This window comes from Zootoca vivipara, chromosome 14 (assembly GCF_963506605.1).
Source record: "Zootoca vivipara chromosome 14, rZooViv1.1, whole genome shotgun sequence".
Taxonomy (NCBI): domain Eukaryota; kingdom Metazoa; phylum Chordata; class Lepidosauria; order Squamata; family Lacertidae; genus Zootoca; species Zootoca vivipara.
Window position 1 is genome coordinate 53930228 of NC_083289.1, and position 20715 is coordinate 53950942.

A 20715-nucleotide genomic window follows, 5' to 3' on the forward strand; every position below is an offset into this window, starting at 1 on the left:
CCAGGACTGGGAGCCAGCTCCTCTTGCTTTCTCTGCAAGGCATAATTAGAAGCAGAAACTTAAAAGCCTCCCCCCCCCCGCGCGCACCTCCAGCCAGAGTCCCAGAAGCCTTGGCAATCTCCCCTCGGAAGATGCACTGCTCATTCAGCAGCATGGTGACGTCCTTTGCGCCCCGGAAGGAGTGGATGCGGGACTTGTTGTAATTCCAGATGCGGACCATGGCCACCTGGCAGGCCTGGGCAAAGTCCAGGAAGATGCAGTGGGATTTCCCAGGGGTGAAGGGAGCCAGCCAAAGGTGCATGTCGTCCTGAGTCCGGTTCACCCCGTCCAGCAAATTGCTGGCCACTCGCGGATCTTGGCCATAGGAGGGCAAGATGTTGATATCGGGGGGGTTGGCTGTGATTTTGGCAACCTGGATGGGCTCCCCTTTGGAGCTGAAGAGCTCCAGCCCGTTAAGACCCACGTAGTGCCTGTCTCCCCAGGTGGAGTGGATCTCGATTCTCAAGCGCTGCCCAAAAGGCAGGACCGGGATTTGGAAGTCGCCCCCGTCCTCCAGGTCCAAGCAGCCCTCCCCTTCCTGGCGCCTGGGCAGCCCCTGCCCACTCTCCTTCCCCCGCAGCTTCTGGTCTCCTTGCCGGCTGATTTTCTGCTGGTGGAGAAACTCGTCAAAAATGTCCCCTTGGAAGTCCATGTTGGAGATTCGGCCATGGTGCAAGTGATTGAACTTCAGCAGGGAGTTCCAGGACTCCTGCAGAACCTCCTCTTGGGAACTGCCCCACTTTGCTCGGGAAGACCGGGTGGCATTGCCCTTCGCCAGCAGAGCCTCACCTGGAAGGAAGGAGGGAGAAACAGAGAGTGCCTCTGGTGCCTGCTTGGCTGAAGCCTCCGGCCCCCAAAGACTGCAAGCCCAGCTTAACCAGGGACAAGAGGGTCTCACAGCACAGCCCTGCTGCTCTGCTAAGAAGAGCCCCATGGAAAGATCTGCCTCTGGGGACCGAGGGAGCTCACACACCCTTAGATGAGGGAGACCCCAAAGCAGAGGGTGGCTCTGAGCCAGGCTGAGCTTGACTCCTACAACTAAGACTCTCCAAAGCATTTGGAAGCCAGCTATCAAAATGGACTAACGGTTCTCAAGCTTGAGCTTCATGGGAAGTAAGCTGTACAGTTTAAATTGGGGTGGGGAACCTATAGTCCTCTAGATGGAGCTGGAAGGCAGCTCCCACTGTAGGAACGCAGGAACCTGCTTTACGCTGAGCCAGGCCCCTTGGACTGGCAGGGGCTCCTCAGGATGCCAGGCAGGAGTCTTCTCCCATTCTGGCCTCCCAGTGCTGCTGGAGCATTTCTGCACATGATGTGTGTGTTCTTTCACCAACTACAACCCCTCCCCGACCACTGTGCATGCTGGCTGCTGGGAGCTGGGCTCCAGCCACACCTGGAGGGCTGCAGGCTCTCCAGCCCAGTTTAGAGGATGCTCAGAGGTGCCCCCTTTTCACAACATTTCTGAGTGCTGGACCCACAACATCTACAGGAGGAAGAGTCTGCGCGTGACTCGGCTCAAGCCAAGGCGTGCTTGACGCATGACACAGTTGGCACATGGCTTTGTTGTGAAAGGAGGTTTTAAGAGATGTAGCAAAAAGGCAGGAAATCCAATAACGTAAGCTTTACATGCCACTGATACAAGCCAGGCAGAGACGTCAATTTGCTCTCGTAAGGCCACATCCCCACATCTGCCAATGGGATGAATGTGCCCGGGACCTGTGGGTCTCGATTTCTTACAAGAGAACAGAATCTTATTAAAAGATCTGTTTCAGATAAAATACATCCCTGAACAAAACAATTAGGATTTAAGCAGAGAAAATCAAGGGGTTTAAGACCTCTGGCTACAAATTGCTCTTACATACTTCACAGACTGCTGCTCCCTCCTGAGAAATGCTGCAGCTAAATGTGACTCAGAGCTGAGCCCCATCCTGCAAGCTCCCCAGCACAGCCCCATCAAGCAGGATATAGAAAGGGCTGCTTCTTAGAAGATGAAAGGACAGCCCAGGGCAGGAGATGAACTCCTGAAGTTAGGAAAAGAAGGAAGGAAGGCCGTTTGAGCACCTGGCCCGGGAAAACCAACCTGGCCCTGAAAAAACACAGGCAGTGAAGAGATGAAGCTCTCCCTGCCCCTGAGTTCTTTTCCTCCCAATGAGACCCACCTAAGGGCAGCCCAGAACAGCCAGGGGGGCTGCCCACTGAGAACCACACGGCAGGAGCCGACAGAGCTTCAAGCTGAGGGGAGGGGAGCAAGAGCATCACAGCATGGCCAACCAGAGCCAACCTCTGAATGCAGGCAAGGGAGGGAGGGAGGAAGGCCCATCCATCCATCAGCATACACCCCCCCCCAGCCCCAGGAGCCATAGCGGCACTTCCTAGAAGCAACCCTCCTGTGGCAACTTCTCCAACCACCGCAGTTGCCAGGCTGAAAGGGTCTGCATAGTCCCCAATTCTACCAGGAAGACGGTGTGCAGGCTCTCTAGGCTAGGCACTTAGTGAGTGCAGCTGAAGGATGGGGAGATTGCGAGGGGAGGGGGATTTCCTTCAGCTGCCAAGGGAGTCACTTCCCATAACTGCCACTTCCACCTCCACTGCTCGCTGTGTGATTATAAGCAACCTCTCCTTCAAGAGTTCGTCAAGGCATCCCAAGGAGACGGGGCGGGTGAGTTGTGCCAAGGAAGAAGTTGTAGCCACATTTCCCCTTTGTGGCCAGCAGGCGAGTGCTGGCTGTCTAAGGTGGTCCCCCCAGAAAACCAGATGACCCGATTGGACACCTAAGGGAAGCTGGCTGGGGATCAGTTCTTACCTATGTCCGGTGGGGCTTCCTCCTTGAAGATGGCATGGCCAAACTCTTCCCTTCCCTGGCTTCGCCCGGGAAGCAGCAGGTCGGCTGCATAGTTGCACTTGCTGGGCAGGGGACTCAGGAAGTCCAAGCCGGCGGCTGACTCTTTCCTGGTGCCTGCCAGCAGCTTCCCCTCGGCGGACTCAAGGTGGGATCTCTCTAGATCATCTGGGCAGGGGTGGGGGCTCCTGTCGCTTGTTCCTAGGCAGCCCCTCCCAACGGTCTGGGTGGGCAGCTGGGCTCGCTGTGATTCAAGCCAGGGGAATGGGTTTGGCTTAGGAGAGCAAAGGCGGCTCTTTTCTTTGGGCTCAGAAGCGGGCAGGATGCAGGGGGGCTCTATGCCAGGCAGCTGAGACAATTTCCTTCCAGAGAGTTTTTCCATTTGTTCACTCAGAGAAACATCGTCGTCGGAATGAGCAGGCTCCATGGTCTCAGGCGAGAGGGGGCTATGGACATTTTCCCTCGAAACTGAGCCAGGTGCTGCTTGGAGATTTTGCTTCAACTTAACCAGGCCAAGAGAGCTGTCCTCTTCCTCGGAGCAATTCCCCCCCAAGGGAGGCTTCAGAGTCAACGGCCCCCTGCCTGGCTCGTGGCTCCAATCTGCCGCGCCCCAGCCCCTTCCCTCCCTCTCCTTCCCAGGAACGGAGCAACTTTCTGGGAGCTCAATGGTGGCGCAGCTGCTGCCATCAGCGCCCTCGTTCCCACAGCCCTTTTGCAGTTCACCGGCAAATACAAGGTTTCCATCCACATAGACAATGATGTTTCTTGCTCCGATGTCAAGATCCTGAAAACACACAGAAAAACAAAAGGACCTGGGTCTGGGAGCCAAGCAAAAGTCAGTGGTTTTCAATTCATGCCTTCCCAAAGAAGCCCAATTCATAAGATGTGAAGAGAGAGCTAAAAACATATGCAAAGCACTTCAGCTCTGACACATGTAAAGGGGTACCAATATCTTCCTCACAATTAAACCTGTAGGTGTTGAGGAATTGGCTGTGTTCAGGCATAACACCAAACCATGGTTTAGTGTTACAAGAGCGAGCCTGTGCAAGCCTCAGACTCATGTGCTCCCACCAGCCACCAGGTGAGGCTGTGGGGAAGGGAAGTTCCTCTTTAGATTAGCGTGCTGCCCAAGCCCTAAAGAGTGGTTAAGCTAAAGCTTATGGTTAGAAGTTGGTTTGCTTTAATAAATCAAAGTCAGCCTCAGTGTCTGGGTTCAGATAACACACTAAACGGCTGTTAATGTAAAAGGCAAGCAAAAGCTCTGAACTCCTCCATGTGCCACGCCAGAAGTGCAGAGGGAGCATGAGAGCTGCTTGTTCTTGTGATGCTAAAGCACAATTCGGGGCAGGGATGGGGCACCCGGCGCCCTCTTCATCTTGCTGCATTCCAAATGCCATCAGTCCCAGCTGGCATGGCCGACAGAGGAGGACTATGGTAAGGTCAGATTTATTTATACAGTTATAGGCCCATCAAGGATGATGGAGGTTGCAGGCCAACAACATCTGGAGGGCCACAGATTCCCCCCACACTCCCGGATGAGACCATTACCTACTCCTCCCAAGCTGGCCCGCTGCCCTTGAGGCTGCTTTTTTGAAGCTTCCGTGTTTCTCTCCATTCCTTAAACCAGGGATGGCCAACCTGTGACTGCCCAGATGTTGTTGGAGTCTTCGCTCCCATCATTCCCAGCCAGTGAAGCCAATGGTCAGGAATGATGGGAGTCGGGTCCATGAACACCTGAAGGACCACAGGTGAGCCATCCCTGCTAACCCTCACAATTGCTCCATTTGGGCTTGGACAATTCCTCTTCCCGTCAGAGCCTGGACTTCAGGACCTGTTCTCAAGACCCTGGAGTTACACCAGGCAAGCACCTGACTCCCAAGAAGACCAGCAAGCAAACTGCCCCCCTGCCACCTGTTTCCCAGGGGAAAGGGTTGCTCCTGATAATAATAATAATAATAATAATAATAATAATAATAATAATAATAATAATAATAATAAATTATTTATACCCCGCCCATCTGGCCGGGTTCCCCCAGCCACTCCTGATCTGCTTTGAAAGCTGTATGAGGCCTCCCTCTTTGCTCTCGGCTTCCCCATTTCCCTTCTATTTGCGCTGCCATATGAGTACTGTCTCTCTAACAGCACAGATGAGAATGAGTCATGGAGGATAAGGCTTAGCTCATCTATAATCCAGAATAGAAAATCCTCTTTCGCTCAGTACCTGGAGCCATTCTAAACAAATCATCCCAGCAGGCTCTCTGAGCAATTCTCACAGCAAATTTCCAGAACCATGAAGCGGTTGCCATCTGCTGTAGGGGGTGGCTTTGGCTGTGCACCACATTTGCCAGCAGCATTGCGAACAGAGGCTTAGTGTCCAACCAAAGACCAGCTGGATCGTCAAGGTTTATAAAAAAAAATATTGAGTACGAGAAGAAACTGAATGGGGCAAAAAAGCTGAAAAAGCGGCCCATTGAGGACTCAGCCTGTGAAGGGACCACAGAACAATGTCTGCCTACTGTGGGAGGGAAAGGAAAACCATGTGCCTAAGAAATGGAGTGTCCTGATAGGAGGTAGGGCAGGCTGGCTAGAACCCTGATCAGGAGCACTCCATACTGCAACTGTCTGTTGCAGGCCCCACTTGGCGGCAGCAACAGCAGATCCCAAGGCATTTTTCCCCCCCTACGGCATGATCTCCTAGTAACGTCTCTCTTTCTTTCTGATCATGCCCAAAAGCCAATTCCAAATGGGAAAGGACAGTCCGAAACTCTGCAGGCTCTTTTTGTTGTTTGGAAATTCTCACGATGCAGCCTCAAGGGCAAGTCTTGTTTTGAAGGCATCATCCAAGCATTTCTGCAGCAGTGGCAAAAACAAACCCCTCCTCCCCTCCCCTCCCCTCTCTCCAAGGCTAACACAATACTGAAACAGCTGAGAACAGCACATGCCACACCCCGAGGTGGCCAAGACCAAAGCCATCACTTACACTAGGCACAGGGGTGCTGTAATTCCAAATCCTGATCCGGGATAGACCAAAGTCATCAGACAAGCTGGGATTTCGGACCACGAAGTACAGCTGCACTGGAGGCTGGAAGAGGCACGTCCAGGGGAAGCGCTCTTTGCTGACCTAGGAGACATGGAAGTAAACCCTCGCAGCAGATGGCTGGGAAGGAAGGAGCCCGGACGCTGCTGCTGCTGCAGCTGGGAGAGCAGAAGGGGGGGCAGAGGAGGGCCAGAGCCACATGCCCACCTGCTCCTGGGGGAAGCCAGGCTTGCCTCGGGGAGAGCGAGTGGCAGCCTCCCTGCAGCTCCAGAGAGCCGCTGCCTGGGTCAAACCCCGGGGGGGGGGGGTATTCTAATCAAAGTAAATCAGCTTTGCAGCTTGCCAGGATCCCAACAGGACACCGGCTTGCAGATTAGCAGGCAGGACCTTTAAGAGCGATGGGCATTTCTGACCACCTCCCTCCTGGACAGCAAACTTTTCTCAAGCAGACTGAGTTGACAGTACATATTTAAATGTTTTTAAAGCCTTAAATAAATATCCATGCTTCAAGTGATGAAAGATGCCTGCCTGTTTCTCAAACAAACAGAGGCCTCTTCAACTTGCTTCTCCTTGCCTGCCAGTTCCTTTTGATCCTGCTCCCCCCACCTGCGCACTTTGACCTTCATGGGTAAGAGGGCCCTGGCATGGAATGCAGCAAAGCTGGGGCTCCCCTCCCCCCCCCCGCCCAGCCAGGCCTCAAAGCTACCTCCCAAGAACAGCCGCAGCCTCCCCTAGGGAGGCTCATCCTCGCCACTCCTTGCAACAAGCTGAGCAGGGGGAAACAAAACAAATGCTTAAAACAATCATAATACATTTTTATTTGTATCCCGCCCTCCCTGGCCAAAGCTGGGCTCAGAGCGGCTACAAGAAGTAAAAATAGCAAAGTGTACATAAAATCGCACAATCAATTAATGAAAATACATTCTAAAATCAATTCAGAATCAAATTAATGGCAACCATTGGGCTACAGTTCTATGAGAATTACAGAAGGAGAGCGGGGTCAGACTGTGCCTTGGCCCAAGGCCTGGTGGAACAGCTCTGTCTTGCAGGCCCTGCGGAAAGATGTCAAGTCCCGCAGGGCCCTAGTCTCTTGTGACAGAGTGTTCCACCAGATCGGGGCCACGGCTGAAAAAGCCCTGGCTCCGGTTGAGGCCAGCCTAACCTCCCTGTGGCCCGGGATCTCCAAGATATTTTTATTTGAAGACCGTAAGGTCCTCTGTGGGACAAAGCAGGAGAGGCGGTCCCATAGGTATGAGGGTCCCAGGCTGTATAGCGCTTTAAAGGTTAAAACCAGTACCTTGAACCTGATCCTGTACTCCACCAGGAGCCAGTGCAGCTGGTATAGCACCGGGTGAATGTGACCCCGCGGTGAAGACCCCATAAGGAGTCTCGCCGTGGCATTCTGCACCCACTGGAGTTTCTGGGTCAGTCTCACGTAGAGTGAGTTACAATAATCAAGCCTGAAGGTGGCCATCGTGTGGATCACAGTCCACCCAGGGGCAAAAAGCAGGGAAGCTGTGCATGAGATTGGAACAACCCTAGTGTTTCTGTGGAGGGGGCTGAGATACGCTGCATGGCCCACTCTCTGTCGTGAGGAGTTGAACCAGGAGAACCCCCGGAGGCAGGTGCTGTTTGAAACCCACCACAGGGCATTTGCTGAAATGGAGGAGGGGCATCGCACCGCCCTGGAAAGGCAGGTGAGCCCTGGATCCTGCGGGAAAGAGCCTACCTTGGAGTTCCTGTTGACCAGGCAGCCCAGCTCTCCTGGCGTGTCAGCGTGCCGGATGTCCACGTCGTGAGGAGACACAAACACTTTGGCGTGGTGCAGATCAAAGAACTCCACTTCCGTCAGGCCCACCCTGGTGGCGTTGCCCCAGTTGGAGAGGATCTCCACAGTGATGTAAATGGCATCCCGGACCTCTCTCTCCAATTCCAGCTGGCCCTAGGAGAGGGGAAACTGAGAGGCCGCCCCTACAGGTGCTGAGGCCCCAAGGTGAGCAGCAGGAAGGCGAGGGGAAAGGGCCTTCCCGGGGGGGGGGGCGGTCCTGACACATAGCCCCTCTGTCCCATGCCACACAGAGCAAATCGTGCAGCCATGCCAAGGGATCCGTTCTTGAGCCTGCCATCCCAACCCTGGCATGGCCCGTCTGCCTCGAGCAGCCACTGGCTGGAGGCCCCTTTCCCAGGCGAGGCTTCTGAGGCTTTCATCCCACCGGAGGTCACTTCACTTCCACTACTGATTTCTACGGGGCCTGGGGAAGAAAAAGCCTCCTTCCCTACCAGCACTGGGGGGCTGCGGCAGGAAGACTGGCTCTCAATCTCTTGCAGCACTTTCAGAAGCTTCTTCTGTTGCCTGAAATAGGGAGCAGAACAGTCACAGGCCAGGCTCTGGCAGGAAGTCCCGGGATGGACAACTGAAGGCCCAGCTCGGCTCCTGCCTGGATCATTGCACAGCCTCACCCTTCAGGCCAAGACCTGGACCACCTGGAGAATGAGGTGCTGCTCTGCTGACTCGGCTGAGGATGGGCAAGATCCGGGCTACCTCGCCAAAGATTGGAAATGCTCTCAAGAGTTAGCAAACTGGCCTGAAACTCCAGGTCTGTTCCAGGATCATTTTTGTTTAGGAGCAGGTAGGAATGTGTCCCCCTCGGGTACGACACGGTGTTCCCCACCTGAGCCCAGTCCCCAGACATCTCTCTCTTGCCGGGCATTCAGGGAGGAGGAGAGCCAATGGCCCCAGCACCTCACCTCCAACCTCGGAATCGGCCCCACAATGGACCACAACCTCTGCCCCCTGGATGAGGCCCTCACAATGGCACCCCGTGAGCTGGCGCTTCTTCAACATGGGCAGGATGACAAGGGGACCCAGCAGAGACAGGGGAAGGCACTAGGGGCTTACTTGCCCATACCAGACCCCCTCCCCCCGCTTGGCTCAGAATTGCCCCTGGAAAAGGATTCAAAATAAACCCACACAGCCACCTGTTTCCTAGGTGCCCAATCCTCTCCATGGCCGTGGAGACGACGCTTCCCTCCTGCAGCTTTTGAGGAGGCTCATTTGTTGCAGACGCAGGTGGCAAAGGCGAAGGCAGCTGCGCAAGGGGGAAACGCAAACACAACAGGTCACGGGGTCGCCACCTGGGAGCTCCAGAACAAGCTTAGGCCGGACAAGTAAAGCATCTAGGAGGACAACCTGGCCATGCATTTGCAGGGCACTTTGGTAACCAAAGGTAAGAGAGTGACTTGGCAGTCACATGTGCACCACTGTTCATCTTTAGAGGGCCTGCGAGGGCTCAGGGGGACACTCCCTTCATGTACGGATCACCCAGGAGGCTGGCAGTCAAAATGTGGCACTTCCTTCCTCTTGGGGGGTGCCTGAGGTTAAGGGCGACGTGGCCCTCCCTCCCTCCCTCCCTAGATAGCAGACAGGAGCCAGCTGGATGAGCGCTTAGCCCTTTGGTAGTGGAATTTGCTGCCAAGGAGTGTGGTGGAGTCTCCTTCTTTGGAGGTCTTTAAGCAGAGGCTTGACAGGCATATGTCAAGAATGCTTTGGTGGTGTTTCCTGCTTGGCAGGGGGTTGGACTGGATGGCCCTTGTGGTCTCTTCCAACTCTGTGATTCTATGATTCTAACCCTTCTTCAACAATGGCAAGAGGACAGCAGCTCTCCACCACACTGGAGGGCAGAGACTAGCTCAAGGGGAGAAGGGCAAGCTCCCTCCTGCAAGACTGCTCTCTGCCACCCAGCAAGTGCAACCTCAGGCAAGTGCTTCACTCCACCAGCTGGTGGGACTGGCCCTGAAGAGACCTGGCTGCCAGCTTGTTCCTCCTCCACCACCATGGGATCTGCCCTAGATCTTGGTTTCAGTTGTCTCTACACTAGGGTTGCCGTACGTCCGGATTTTCCTGGACATTTATTTTTCTTCTTTTTTCTCTTTTTCCATTTTTTTGTTTCCTTTTCTCTTTATCTTTTTTTGTTTTTATTTAGTTTATTTTATCTTATTGTATTATGGAAAAAAGAGAAAGAAGAAGAAATACTCAAAGAGAAGAGAGTCCAAGATGGATGGGAGTTTCTTAAAGATGAAATATTGAAGGTACAAAGGCAGACAATTCCAGCAACAAAGAAAAGTGAGAGGCACCTTTTACAGATGACTTGAGCTGTAAGAAGGGAATGTATAAGAAAGGGAAGAAAGGGGGAATCCTAAACAAGGAGTGTCCACAAGCAGCCAACACTTGCAGGATGAAGGTCAGGATGGCTAAAACTCAGAATGAGCTCAGGCTTGCAAGAGAAGATGCTCATCAAATTGGCAGGTGTCACCAAACTGCCACAGAAGACAGAATCTGAACTCAAAATGAACTTAGCAGATTGGCAAACTGGGCGCAAGCCAACAAAATGAATTTCAATAGGGACAAAGGTAAGGTTCTGCACTTAGGCAGGAAGAACCAGATGCACAAAAGTAGGATAGGGGACACCTGGCTTACTAGCAGTATATGTGAAAAGGATCTAGGGGGTCTCTGTAGACCACAAACTTAACATGAGTCAACAGTGTGATGCAGCAGCAAAAGAAACTAATCCAATTCTAGGTTGCATCAACAGCAGTCCAGTGTCCAGATGAAGAGAAGTAATAGTCCCACTCTATTCTGCCTTGGTCAGACCACACCTGGAGTGCTGTGTCCAGTTCTGGGCACCACAATTTAGGAAGGATGTTGAGAAGCTGGAAGGTGTGCAGAGGAGGGTAACTAAAATGATCAAGGGTCTGGAAACCAAGCCTTATGAGGAATGGTTGAAGGAGCTGGGTAGGTTTAGCCTGGAAAAGAGGAGACTGAGAGGAGATATGATTGCAATCTTCAAATATCTCAAGGGCAAGTATGGAGTATGGAGCAAGCTTGTTTTCTGCTGCTCTGGAGGTCAGGACTCGAACCCATGGATTCAAGTTCCAAGAAAGGAGATTCTGACTAAACATCAGAAAAAACTTTCCGACAATAAGAACTGTTTGACTGTGGAACAGACTCCCTTGGGAGGTGGTGGGCTCTCCTTCCTTGGAGGTTTTTAAGCAGAGTTTGGATGGCCATTTGTCAGGGATGCTTTAATTAAGATTCCTGCATTGCAGGGAGTTAGACCCTTGGGGCCTTTCCTACTCTACAATTCTATGATCCCTCCCTCTCTGCTTGCACTTGAGGGGGGGGGAGAAGTTTGTGCTCCTTTTGGTTCTTCTCACTTGGACAAGACTTCCGTCTCTGAGGGCTTCTTTGACTCTGCCTGTTAACCATGCTGGCATCCTACTGGCCCTGGAGCTGCCTTTCCTGATCTGCACTATACTCTCCAGTTGAGCTTTCATACAACTCCAGTGATTTGGCCCTCTTGAATCTGCCTTTTTAGCATTTCGGGAGAGTTTCCTCTTCTGAAATCAAGTGTGACTCTGTGGCAGTGGCTGGCAACAGGCAGACAGAGACAGTGCAAGGAAGCAGGCGGCTTCTCTCCCCAGCTGCTGTTCCAAATCACTGCCACTTTAGCACACTTCTGTGCCCAGCAGCATTGCCCTAAATTGACCTCTTCATCCTCCTATTCCCATGCAGTGGATGAAGCCACTTTTGACTGTTTGAGCTTTCGCTTTTGATAAACCATTTTGCCTCTTCTGTCCCCCAGCCCAAGGAACTGCCCCTCTTGTTTTCCAAATGACCCCTTCCTTCCGCTAAGTCACAGAGGGAGCCATTGGCGCTGTCCCCCCGCAGCTGACTATATTCAGGATCAGGCAGTGGGAGGAGCTCACTCTCCATTGCCACGAAAGTGCCAGTCGTGCAAACTCTTCCAGGGCTGCCCTCAGCAGCTGGGAAGGGGTTTGCAGTCCTAAGCGTGGCACTGTCAGTCTATCCATCGTCAGCAGAGAAAGCTTGCAGTGGGCAGGGCGAGAGTGGGGTGGGTGTACACAGGGAGCACCAACTCGCTCGGTGGGGAGAGAGACGGCTTCTGCTACTGACCTCAGCAGAAGTGGCTGGCTCCAGCTCAGCCCACAGGGGCCCAGCCTGCAGCTGCCTGCAGAGAAGCTCCTTCCGGAGGGTCTCGTTTTCTGCCTGCACCGCCTTCAGGACCACAGAAGCCGAGCGCACAGGGTCTTTTTTCTCACACACATTCTTCCGGGTGGCTGAGAGAGGCCTTTCGGATCGGCTGATTGGCCCTGATGCCCAAAAGAAGCAGAAAAGACTTTCTGACCATTTTCTCAAAGAGCAAGTGAGTCCTGCCCCAGCCAACCCCAGGCTAAGGCTGAAAAGCCTCCTGTGCCACAGGATAGGAAATGCCGGGGGGAGGAAGAGGAGGAGGCATGTCTTGTCTGTGATGCACAGTAAGGAAACCCAGGGCTCTCCCATGCACCACCCAGGGCAAGATATGGACCCTTCTCCCTGGCACAGTGGCGCAAGCCTCCAGCCCCACAAGGATGTCAGAGAGGCCAAAGCAGCTGCCGCTCAGCTCCAGCCATTTCCCCTTAACTAACACTCTGCTGGGTGTAAGGATGTGACTCCAGACCTAGAGCAGAGAGCTGAGGTGGGCTCCACTCAGGTCTGAGCAGCAGAGGGAGAAGAGGACGGTCAGGGCCCTGTGCCACTTCCACCAAGTGGGGAGGAAAACCTGCCAGGGAAGAGGCAGAGCAGGCATGAAGGAAGAGACAGACGCTCAGGGGAAGCAGAAAAACCAGCATAGAGGAGGAGGAGGGCATTACCTTGCAAAGGTAAGGATTCAGCCGAAAAGGAGGGACACAGCAAAGAGGGAAGAAAGTAAACAGAGTAGCCTTTTGAGAAGTTTGCAAGCTGTCGAGAGAGGTGGAGTCAAGAGGCATTTCTCTGATGCCAGGGCTGCGGGGGCACATTTGAAAGCTGAGCTCTTTGAGAAAGAGAAAGGCAGAAAGAGCGGGAGAAACGTGTGCAGCCAAGAAACCTGTGAAGGGCTGTTTGTGGAGAACAGATTTGAGCAAGATGGCGACTTCTGGGGGCTGCTTTGCAAGCCAGTCTTCCCAAACACTGGCGAGCTCTTGGGGGTTCTACATCCGTGCCGTGCAATGCTTGAAAATGCTATGTCACAAGAGAAAGACGTCAGTCGACTGCCAAGAGGCATGCCCAAGTCACGCTCCCTTTCCTCTCTTCTCTCGGCAAGGAAGGCTTTTGGCTTTGTGTGCCTCGCTAATGAGATCCCAATGGGCTCCCCAGCGAGATGGTGATACATGCCAACGAGAGCATGAATGCAAGCAAGCAGCACACCCAGCTGGGCCCTTGCGAGGGAACAGGACCTGCCTGTGGTCCCTTTTTATCCTCAAACTTTTAGGCGTTGCAATGAAACAATCACCATCTCCCTTACTGGAGGGGGTCTGATCCTGATCCTCCTGGTGCAGGCACCCAGCGGAGAGCGGCCGAGCCCCTTGGCTACCAGGCTTGGTGGGGACGTAGGTCTCAGCGCTGCCCTTCCTTTTTGCAGAGAGGCTCCGCTCCTTCTTCATGTCTATGGAAAGACAAACAGAAGTGATGCCCAGGCTGGCTTCCTTGAGGAAGGCAGCACATGCACATGGGGAATGGAAGAGGAAAGGCAATCAGGCACTCCCCAAGGTACACGGGGGGGGGGCACTGTTTCTCAGACGCTGCCTATTTTGGTACCGTGAGAGAATGGGAGTGGTGGAAAACAAGGCTAAATGCCAGCACATCACCTTCCACCAGCACATCCACAGTCCAACAAGACAAGACACAAAAAGGGAAAGGGAGATTGGCAGAATTCTCTACAAGCAACACAAAAGACACTCTCTCTTTCCTCTCTGGTCCAAGGCAGGCAGAGTTAGCTCCCTCTGGACTTACTTTGGCAGTTGGGCTTGAATTCCAGCACCAGGAGAGAGGTGGGCACAGCTGCTGCTGCTGCTGCTGCTGCTGCTGCTGCTGCTGCTGCTGCTGCTGCTGCTGCTGGGGAGTCTCCTGCGTTGCTGAGGAGAAGCCCAGTGCCTTCTCCAGAAGACTCAAGGGGCTCCTCTGCCTCCGAGGCCCCCGCAGGCACGTCCTCCTCCACAGAGTCCGAGGTCTCCCCTTCCGAGCCATCTTCCTCCATTCTCTTCTGACTCACGCTGAACTCCAAGTTCTGCCGGAGTTCCTGCCACAAAATTCCAGAGAGCCAGGTTGAAAATCTCACAATAAAAAAAGGATCCACATCAAGGCTGCTACAGGGTATCTGTTTACCTTGCAGGAAACCACAGGAAACTCAATGTGACTCTGCTCTGGGTTGATGTATGTAAGATTCTGCTATAAATTCCCTTCCATATCCAACATGCTGCGACAAGGAAGAGGCCATCAGGAGGCAGCTGCTGTTGCTGGGAGCTGTTAGCTCTACGCAGGTCCCAGGAACTCCCAGAATCACAGCTAGGAGAACTCGGATGAGTCACCCAGCCAAAAGAAAGCAAAGCTTGCAGAACGAAGCTCAAATCCTCAGTTCTCTGCACCTCTTGTTCTACCAGAGCTTGTTTACTTCTTCCTCATCCCTTTTTCCTTGTGTGTTTTGTTGTTTAGACTCAGCCTTAGAGGACTGTCTTACCAGTGATCATTGCAAAGTCACTCTGGGAGACTTTTTGGCTGAACAAGAGGGATGAGTCTTGCCTAGCCCTGACCTGTGACCCAACACAGAGTCCTCAGAGGACGATCCAAGCACCCTACAGGTCGAGGACCCTGAGCAGCAGGCAGGGCCCCCTGGATCTGAGGATCGCCCTGAGAGGCCCTTCAGGTTGACATCTAACAAAAACAAACAAACAAACAAACCTAGAACCACCAGAGGAGGTGGAGCCACCCCACAGGCCTCGAGTGCATCAGGGCATAAAGCTTCAGGTCCAGATCAAAGAGCACTAGCATGTATGCACCTATGGACCCAGGGTCATTGGTCTCCTTGTGAGGTGGGTGTCTACTCATGGTTAAGCAACCCCCGATATTCCTTCACAACCAGCAGCTGCGCTCAAGGTGTGGTCTAGGAGGTCAAGGCCTTCCTCTTAAGCCCTCCAGTTTCTGGAAACAGTGCAGACTGCTGACCCCTTGTTGCTTACAGCTTGAGTCTAGTCTGCCTTGCTGTGCCTTGCCTGGCCTCCCTGGGATACCGGTATTATTGACCTTGGACTGTTTCTGGACCTTGACTCCGGGTCAGGTCTGGACCTAGACTGATGCTCTGTGCTTTGCCTTGGTTTGAACAGACTGTGCTGCATGAGGCATCCTGTCCTTGTTGGCGAGTACTTTGGTGAAGGTTTCTATACCTGGGACCCCTCCCTTTGGAGAATGACACAGGTAAAAAGGCTGCCAATAAATAGGACAGCATGCAGATGAGGGAGACTATGACTGCAACCCTAAACACGTTTACCAAGTGATAAGCCTGATGAAACACTTGCAGTAAACAGAGCTAGGGTTCTGCAGTAAGAGAAAAACCAAAGGCTACTGAGGGAGAAAGACCCCTCTCTCTTTTCCAACAGGGTATAGAATCATAGAATCATAGAGTTGGAAGAGACCACAAGGGCCATCCAGTCCAACCCCCTGCCAAGCAGGAAACACCATCAAAGCATTCCTGACAGATGGCTGTCAAGCCTCTGCTTAAAGACCTCCAAAGAAGGAGACTCCACCAAACTCCTTGGCAGCAAATTCCACTGCCGAACAGCTCTTACTGTCAGGAAGTTCTTCCTAATGTTTAGGTGGAATTTTCTTTCTTGTAGTTTGAATCCGTTGCTCCGTGTCCGCTTCTCTGGAGCAGCAGAAAACAACCTTTCTCCCTCCTTTATATGACATCCTTTGATATATTTGAACATGGCTATCATATCACCCCTTAACCTTCTCTTCTCCAGGCTAAACATACCCAGCTCCCTAAGCCGTTCCTCATAAGGCATCGTTTCCAGGCCTTTGACCATTTTGGTTGCCCTCTTCTGGACACGTTCCAGCTTATCAGTATCCTTCTTGAACTGTGGTGCCCAGAACTGGACACAATACTCCAGGTGAGGTCTGACCAGAGCAGAATACAGTGGTACTATTACTTCCCTTGATCTAGATGCTATACTCCTATTGATGCAGCCCAGAATTGCATTGGCTTTTTTAGCTGCTGCATCACACTGCTGACTCATGTCAAGTTTGTGGTCAACCAAAACTCCTAGATCCTTTTCACATGTACTGCTCTCAAGCCAGGTGTCTCCCATCCTGTATTTGTGCCTTTCATTTTTTTGGGGTATCAAGGGTATCAAGGAGGGGCTGTCACTGTCAGGGCGGGGGCACCTAGGAAGAGCTCTTGATTCATCTCGTCAGGGCTCTGGAGATGCTGGCCACCAGGCAAACCCAAGTCTGCTCACTACCTTCATGTCCTCCATGCTGAGAAGCAACTCTTCCTTTTCACCATAATTGCTCATGCTTCGTTTTGCCCTTGGAACGGAGAGGATATAGCCACTGGAGGTTGTGCTTTCTGGAGATTTGAGACTCTGGAAACAGACAGAGAAGTAGCAGTAAATAAACTTCCTGATGCTTCTCTGCTTAGGAGAGGCAAATTGCCAAGAGCAAAGCCTGGGGATGCTGCCAACATCCACCAGACTTCATTTCCGACACAAACTCTGCAGGGCAAGGTAAGCATCTTGGAGGCAGTTTCTGTCAGGGAGAAAAAACACCATACTTGCAAAAACTGCTGAGAGGGGAGGAAGTTAGAGGTATAACATCTTGTGCAAGATTGGCGTTCTTCACAGAGCACCAGCAAATGATACAGGTTCCCTGCGACATGTTCCTTCTTCCATAGCTGCAACCTGAAACCTGTACAGCATCTGACAGGCCTCCTTTGAATGTCTCCTGCTTCCTTCCACATTCCAGCTAGAGACTGAGATCAGCCAGCTTTTTCCCTCCACCACTCTTGCTTTGTTTGCCATCAAATCTGACAAAGAGGAGAACTTTTAAGCTTGCACGCTATTTTGACATTCTGGTGAGCCTAATGTAGCTACTGCCCTACTACGGATTTTTTAGAGTTACCTTAAATATTGTTTAAAGTTGCAGACCACAGTTTAGCACACATTAAAAACCAAACAGCACAAAGGTAAAGCAGTGGATCTTCATGGCACATGCAACAGCTTGTGTTGCTGCTCATGAATGCAAGACCCACAATGGATTCAGAAGTTTTGCTGGAGACATCACCTTCCTGCAAAAGACCCAAGAAGTAATATTTGAAAACTAGCTGAACCCAGCCACGCGTTGCTGTGGGTCATCCCTGTGACTCCCCCCACCCCGTCCTGTCCCGACCCGACCCATGACCCATCCCGAACCTGGCCTGCCCCCACCCCCAATCCAGACGAGCCTCCACCTCCACTCAGCCCAGTCTGCTGTTTCGCTCTTCCCTACAAACCCAAGCTGAGCTGTTTTGGAGAGGAAAGCTTTTCTAGCTGCAGTACCAGTGGAGTCGCCGCTAGAGGGCGATGTTTTGCAACCTCTCATGTTCCTATTTTTCTGGCTTTTCCCAAAAAACATGTTTTTACCTGTGATAGGTGTGACATCTGTATAATCTAAGTTTATACAAACACTCGCCTATTTGCATGTGACGTTGTGTCCAAATTTCAACGCAATCGGTCAAGCGGTTTCGGAGAAAAGTGGAATATAACAAACATGGGCAGAGTACATTTTTTTTATATATAGATGCTAAAATTCCTTGGCTGGGTGGCTAGTTTGAGTCTGTGCATATGTACACACACACATGCAAATGTGTGTGTTTGTGTGTGTGTCGTGATCTTAAGAAGAAACAAGGCACAAAAATCAATGTAAGACGCTTCTTGGAAGGCAGAGAATTGTTTCCCGGCGTTAGTGCTAGGGTTTCACCCTCAATAATAAAAGATGCTTTTTGCAAAATGGTGAGGCACATACCTGGCCAGCGTCATCCTGTTCACAGTCACTTGAATGTGAGCTTAGGCTTTCATAAGGTTCAAAATCCTCAGAGTACTCTGAAGGAGGAGAGACATGGAGTTTGGATCCACTTTCTGTTTTGATCTGCACTGCTTTCTAGAAAAGGGAAAAGCCCATTGTGTGTGTTAAGTTTGACTCTTTTGAGGAATAAACAGGAATCTGCTACTGCCTTCATGCTGGCAAGTATCCATTGTAATCCCACCAGCTATTATTTGGCTGATGTTCAATGCCTACTCTTGCATCCACTGGGCTCTGGAATGTCCTTAATCCAGTCTAATGGCCCTCATTGTTTTCACACTTTCTCTTGCATGCTTTTGGCCCTACATTAACAAGCTGAATCCCCTAAGCGGGATCAAACCAACAGGCTAGAACAGGGGTTCCCAACAAAATTTTCTCGAGGACCCCTCATCGAGCCGCTATTGTGACAAGGACCCCCATTAATTCCTAATCCTAAAATTAAAAAGTGAGAGCCAAATTAAGAGTCTTTTTATTTTTTATATTTATACGTTTTTTACAGTTACAACAGAGTACTCCATCAGTATACAGTTAGTTTAAATTTTCAGTTCTTAATGAGATGAGTTAAATCTGTCCTTTGAGTCCATTATTTCTGAAATATTAGGTTCCAAACTTGAAACTTTCACTCTGAAATCCGACCGCATGTCGAGCCGATTCCTATATTTGTTTTTCATGAAACACATGGAAGAAAATGCTTGCTCACACCGATATGTGGTTGCAAATGGAAGGATCTTTTTCATTGCCTTATCTCCAAGTTTCTTGTTTACAAACACTACTGTTTTGCAAAGAGGCAGCGCGCGCCAGGGAGGAGGGAGGGGAATGGAGAAGACAGGGTACCTGCGCAGTAGCGCACAAATGAAGCCAACGCGCGCAAAGCATCTTGGGGAGGTGAGCGTTAGTAGAATGCGTGCGCTGCCTCTTTGCAAAACAGTAGTGTTTGTAAAGCGCCACCTAACGGCATACAGCAGAACTACTGCCTCTATCTAATTCTAGTTTTGCGCTAGACTCTGCTCATGCACGAAGCGGCCAAAACAAAAAAATATGTTATCATACGAAATATATTAAATATATTTTTTATTCTAATAGCATCTTGCGGACCCCTCTGGCATAGCTCGCGGACCCCTGGGGGTCCCCGGACCACCTGTTGGGAACCACTGGGCTAGAAGGCTTGATGTGAAGAAGAAGAAGAAGAAGAAGAAGAAGAAGAAGAAGAAGAAGAAGAAGAAGAAGAAGAAGAAGAAGTGGAGGAGGAGTTTGGATTTGATATCCCACTTTATCACTACCCTAAGGAGTCTCAAGGGAAGTGGCTGGCACTTTGGGTTAAACCACAGAGCCTAGGGCTTGCCGATCAGAAGGTTGGCGGTTCGAATCCCTGTGATGGGGTGAGCTTCCATTGTTCAGTCCCTGTTCCTGCCAACCTAGCAGTTCGAAAGCACGAACTGCAAGTAGATAAATAGGTACCACTCCAGCGCGAAGGTAAACGGTGTTTCCGTGTGCTGCTCTGTTACGCCAGAAGTGGCTTGGTCATGCTGGCCACATGACCGGGAAGGTGTACACCAGCTCCCTCGGCCAATAGAGTGAGATGAGTGCCGCAACCCTAGAGTCGTCCATGACTGGGGGTCCCTTTACCTTTATGGAGTCTCAAAGCGGCTAACAATCTCCTTTCCCTTCCTCCCCCACAACAAACACTCTGTGAGGTGAGTGAGGCTGAGAGACTTCAGAGAAGTGTGACTAGCCCAAGGTCACCCAGCAGCTGCATGTGGAGGAGCGGGAAAGCGAACCCGGTTCACCACATTACGAGTCCACTGCTCTTAACCACTACACCACACTGTCTCTCAATGTGAACCTGCAATGAAGGGCTAATGTGGTGCAATGGTTAGCCTGAGCGTCAAACTTGGACTAGACTACAAACTCAGTGCCCAGCTCTACACCTCCCAAGTTAAACTTCCTTTTTCATCTTCATCCTCCAGGGACATTTGTTCCAAATGGGACACTCCTTGGCTCCTGCCGGCTTTCCCCCTCACCCCAGTGATCAGTTTAAAAGCTGCTCTGCCACTTTTCCCAACTAGAATCTGGGGCCATCGAGGAGCCAAGCGTATGCACCCTCCTCCTCCCTACCTGGAGCCACCCTCGGCGCTGGATTTTACTTGGTGCACTTTGCGTGCTCCTCCCTTGCAGCTTGTCGTCGTCGTCGTCTTGTAACAGGGCTCTGGAACTGGAACCTGAAAAGAAATTTGGGGCAGTCTTGGAAGAAGGAGGGTTCAAAGGCCGTCAAGTGCCATTCCCTGCCCCGAGGCAAGGCTTTCAACTCACAAACTCTCCTACAGATTATCGTGTGCTCCAAGGACAGAGGGGAACACGGTGCCAAATGCCTTCTGTGTCAGCTGACTAGGGAGCAGCGCTGGTAATGGCAAGTATGGGACACCAGGCAGTGAGCCTGGCAGCTTATGCCGCTTTCTCACTATATGCTTCACCACACGCATGTCACAGCTTTCGTTAACTGTAGAAGGACTTGACAATGGGGACTAAAATGGGCAGAGGTGATGCTGTAGCATCTTGGAGGCGGTACAGTTATTTGAAGAGAGTTACTGTAGATGCAAATGGGAGGATGGGGTCAACTAGAATAAATTGCCTTTCCTAAGCTGGTTTCTATCCTAGGCTCTGCACATGGCAGAAAGCCTGTGTGCCCAGGCACAGAAATCTACCCTTCAGTGGAACAATGCAGGGCAGATGGAGTCTGCTTTTGACTGGGTGATTTACTAAAAAGCTAGAGATTCCCTCAAGTCCACCAACGTGTGTCAAATTCACAAACAAGGTGGTGTGATCAGGAGAACCTCTTAAGAGCTGAGGGATGAGTTCTCTGTTGAGCCT

At 51.7% G+C, this 20715-nt stretch overlaps 1 protein-coding gene across 2 annotated transcripts in view; it reads right to left on the reverse strand.

Moving 5' to 3' along the window:
• KATNIP (katanin interacting protein) overlaps positions 1–20715 on the reverse strand; it is a 34195-nt gene that overhangs the window by 9749 nt on the left and 3731 nt on the right. The window contains exons 4-15 of one of the 2 annotated variants that reach the window (XM_035131801.2): positions 19963–20066; positions 17791–17925; positions 16251–16373; positions 13747–14032; positions 13259–13399; positions 11890–12086; positions 8895–9004; positions 8196–8268; positions 7645–7857; positions 5859–5999; positions 2843–3662; positions 88–828 (exon numbers count right to left, since the gene is read on the reverse strand). In XM_035131801.2, coding sequence (XP_034987692.2) covers positions 88–828; positions 2843–3662; positions 5859–5999; positions 7645–7857; positions 8196–8268; positions 8895–9004; positions 11890–12086; positions 13259–13399; positions 13747–14032; positions 16251–16373; positions 17791–17925; positions 19963–20066 — 3084 coding nt within the window. Of the gene's footprint in view, positions 1–87; positions 829–2842; positions 3663–5858; positions 6000–7644; positions 7858–8195; positions 8269–8894; positions 9005–11889; positions 12087–13258; positions 13400–13746; positions 14033–14118; positions 15391–16250; positions 16374–17790; positions 17926–19962; positions 20067–20715 lie in introns of those variants that run through there. The other variant, XM_060282639.1, reaches the window with a different exon arrangement.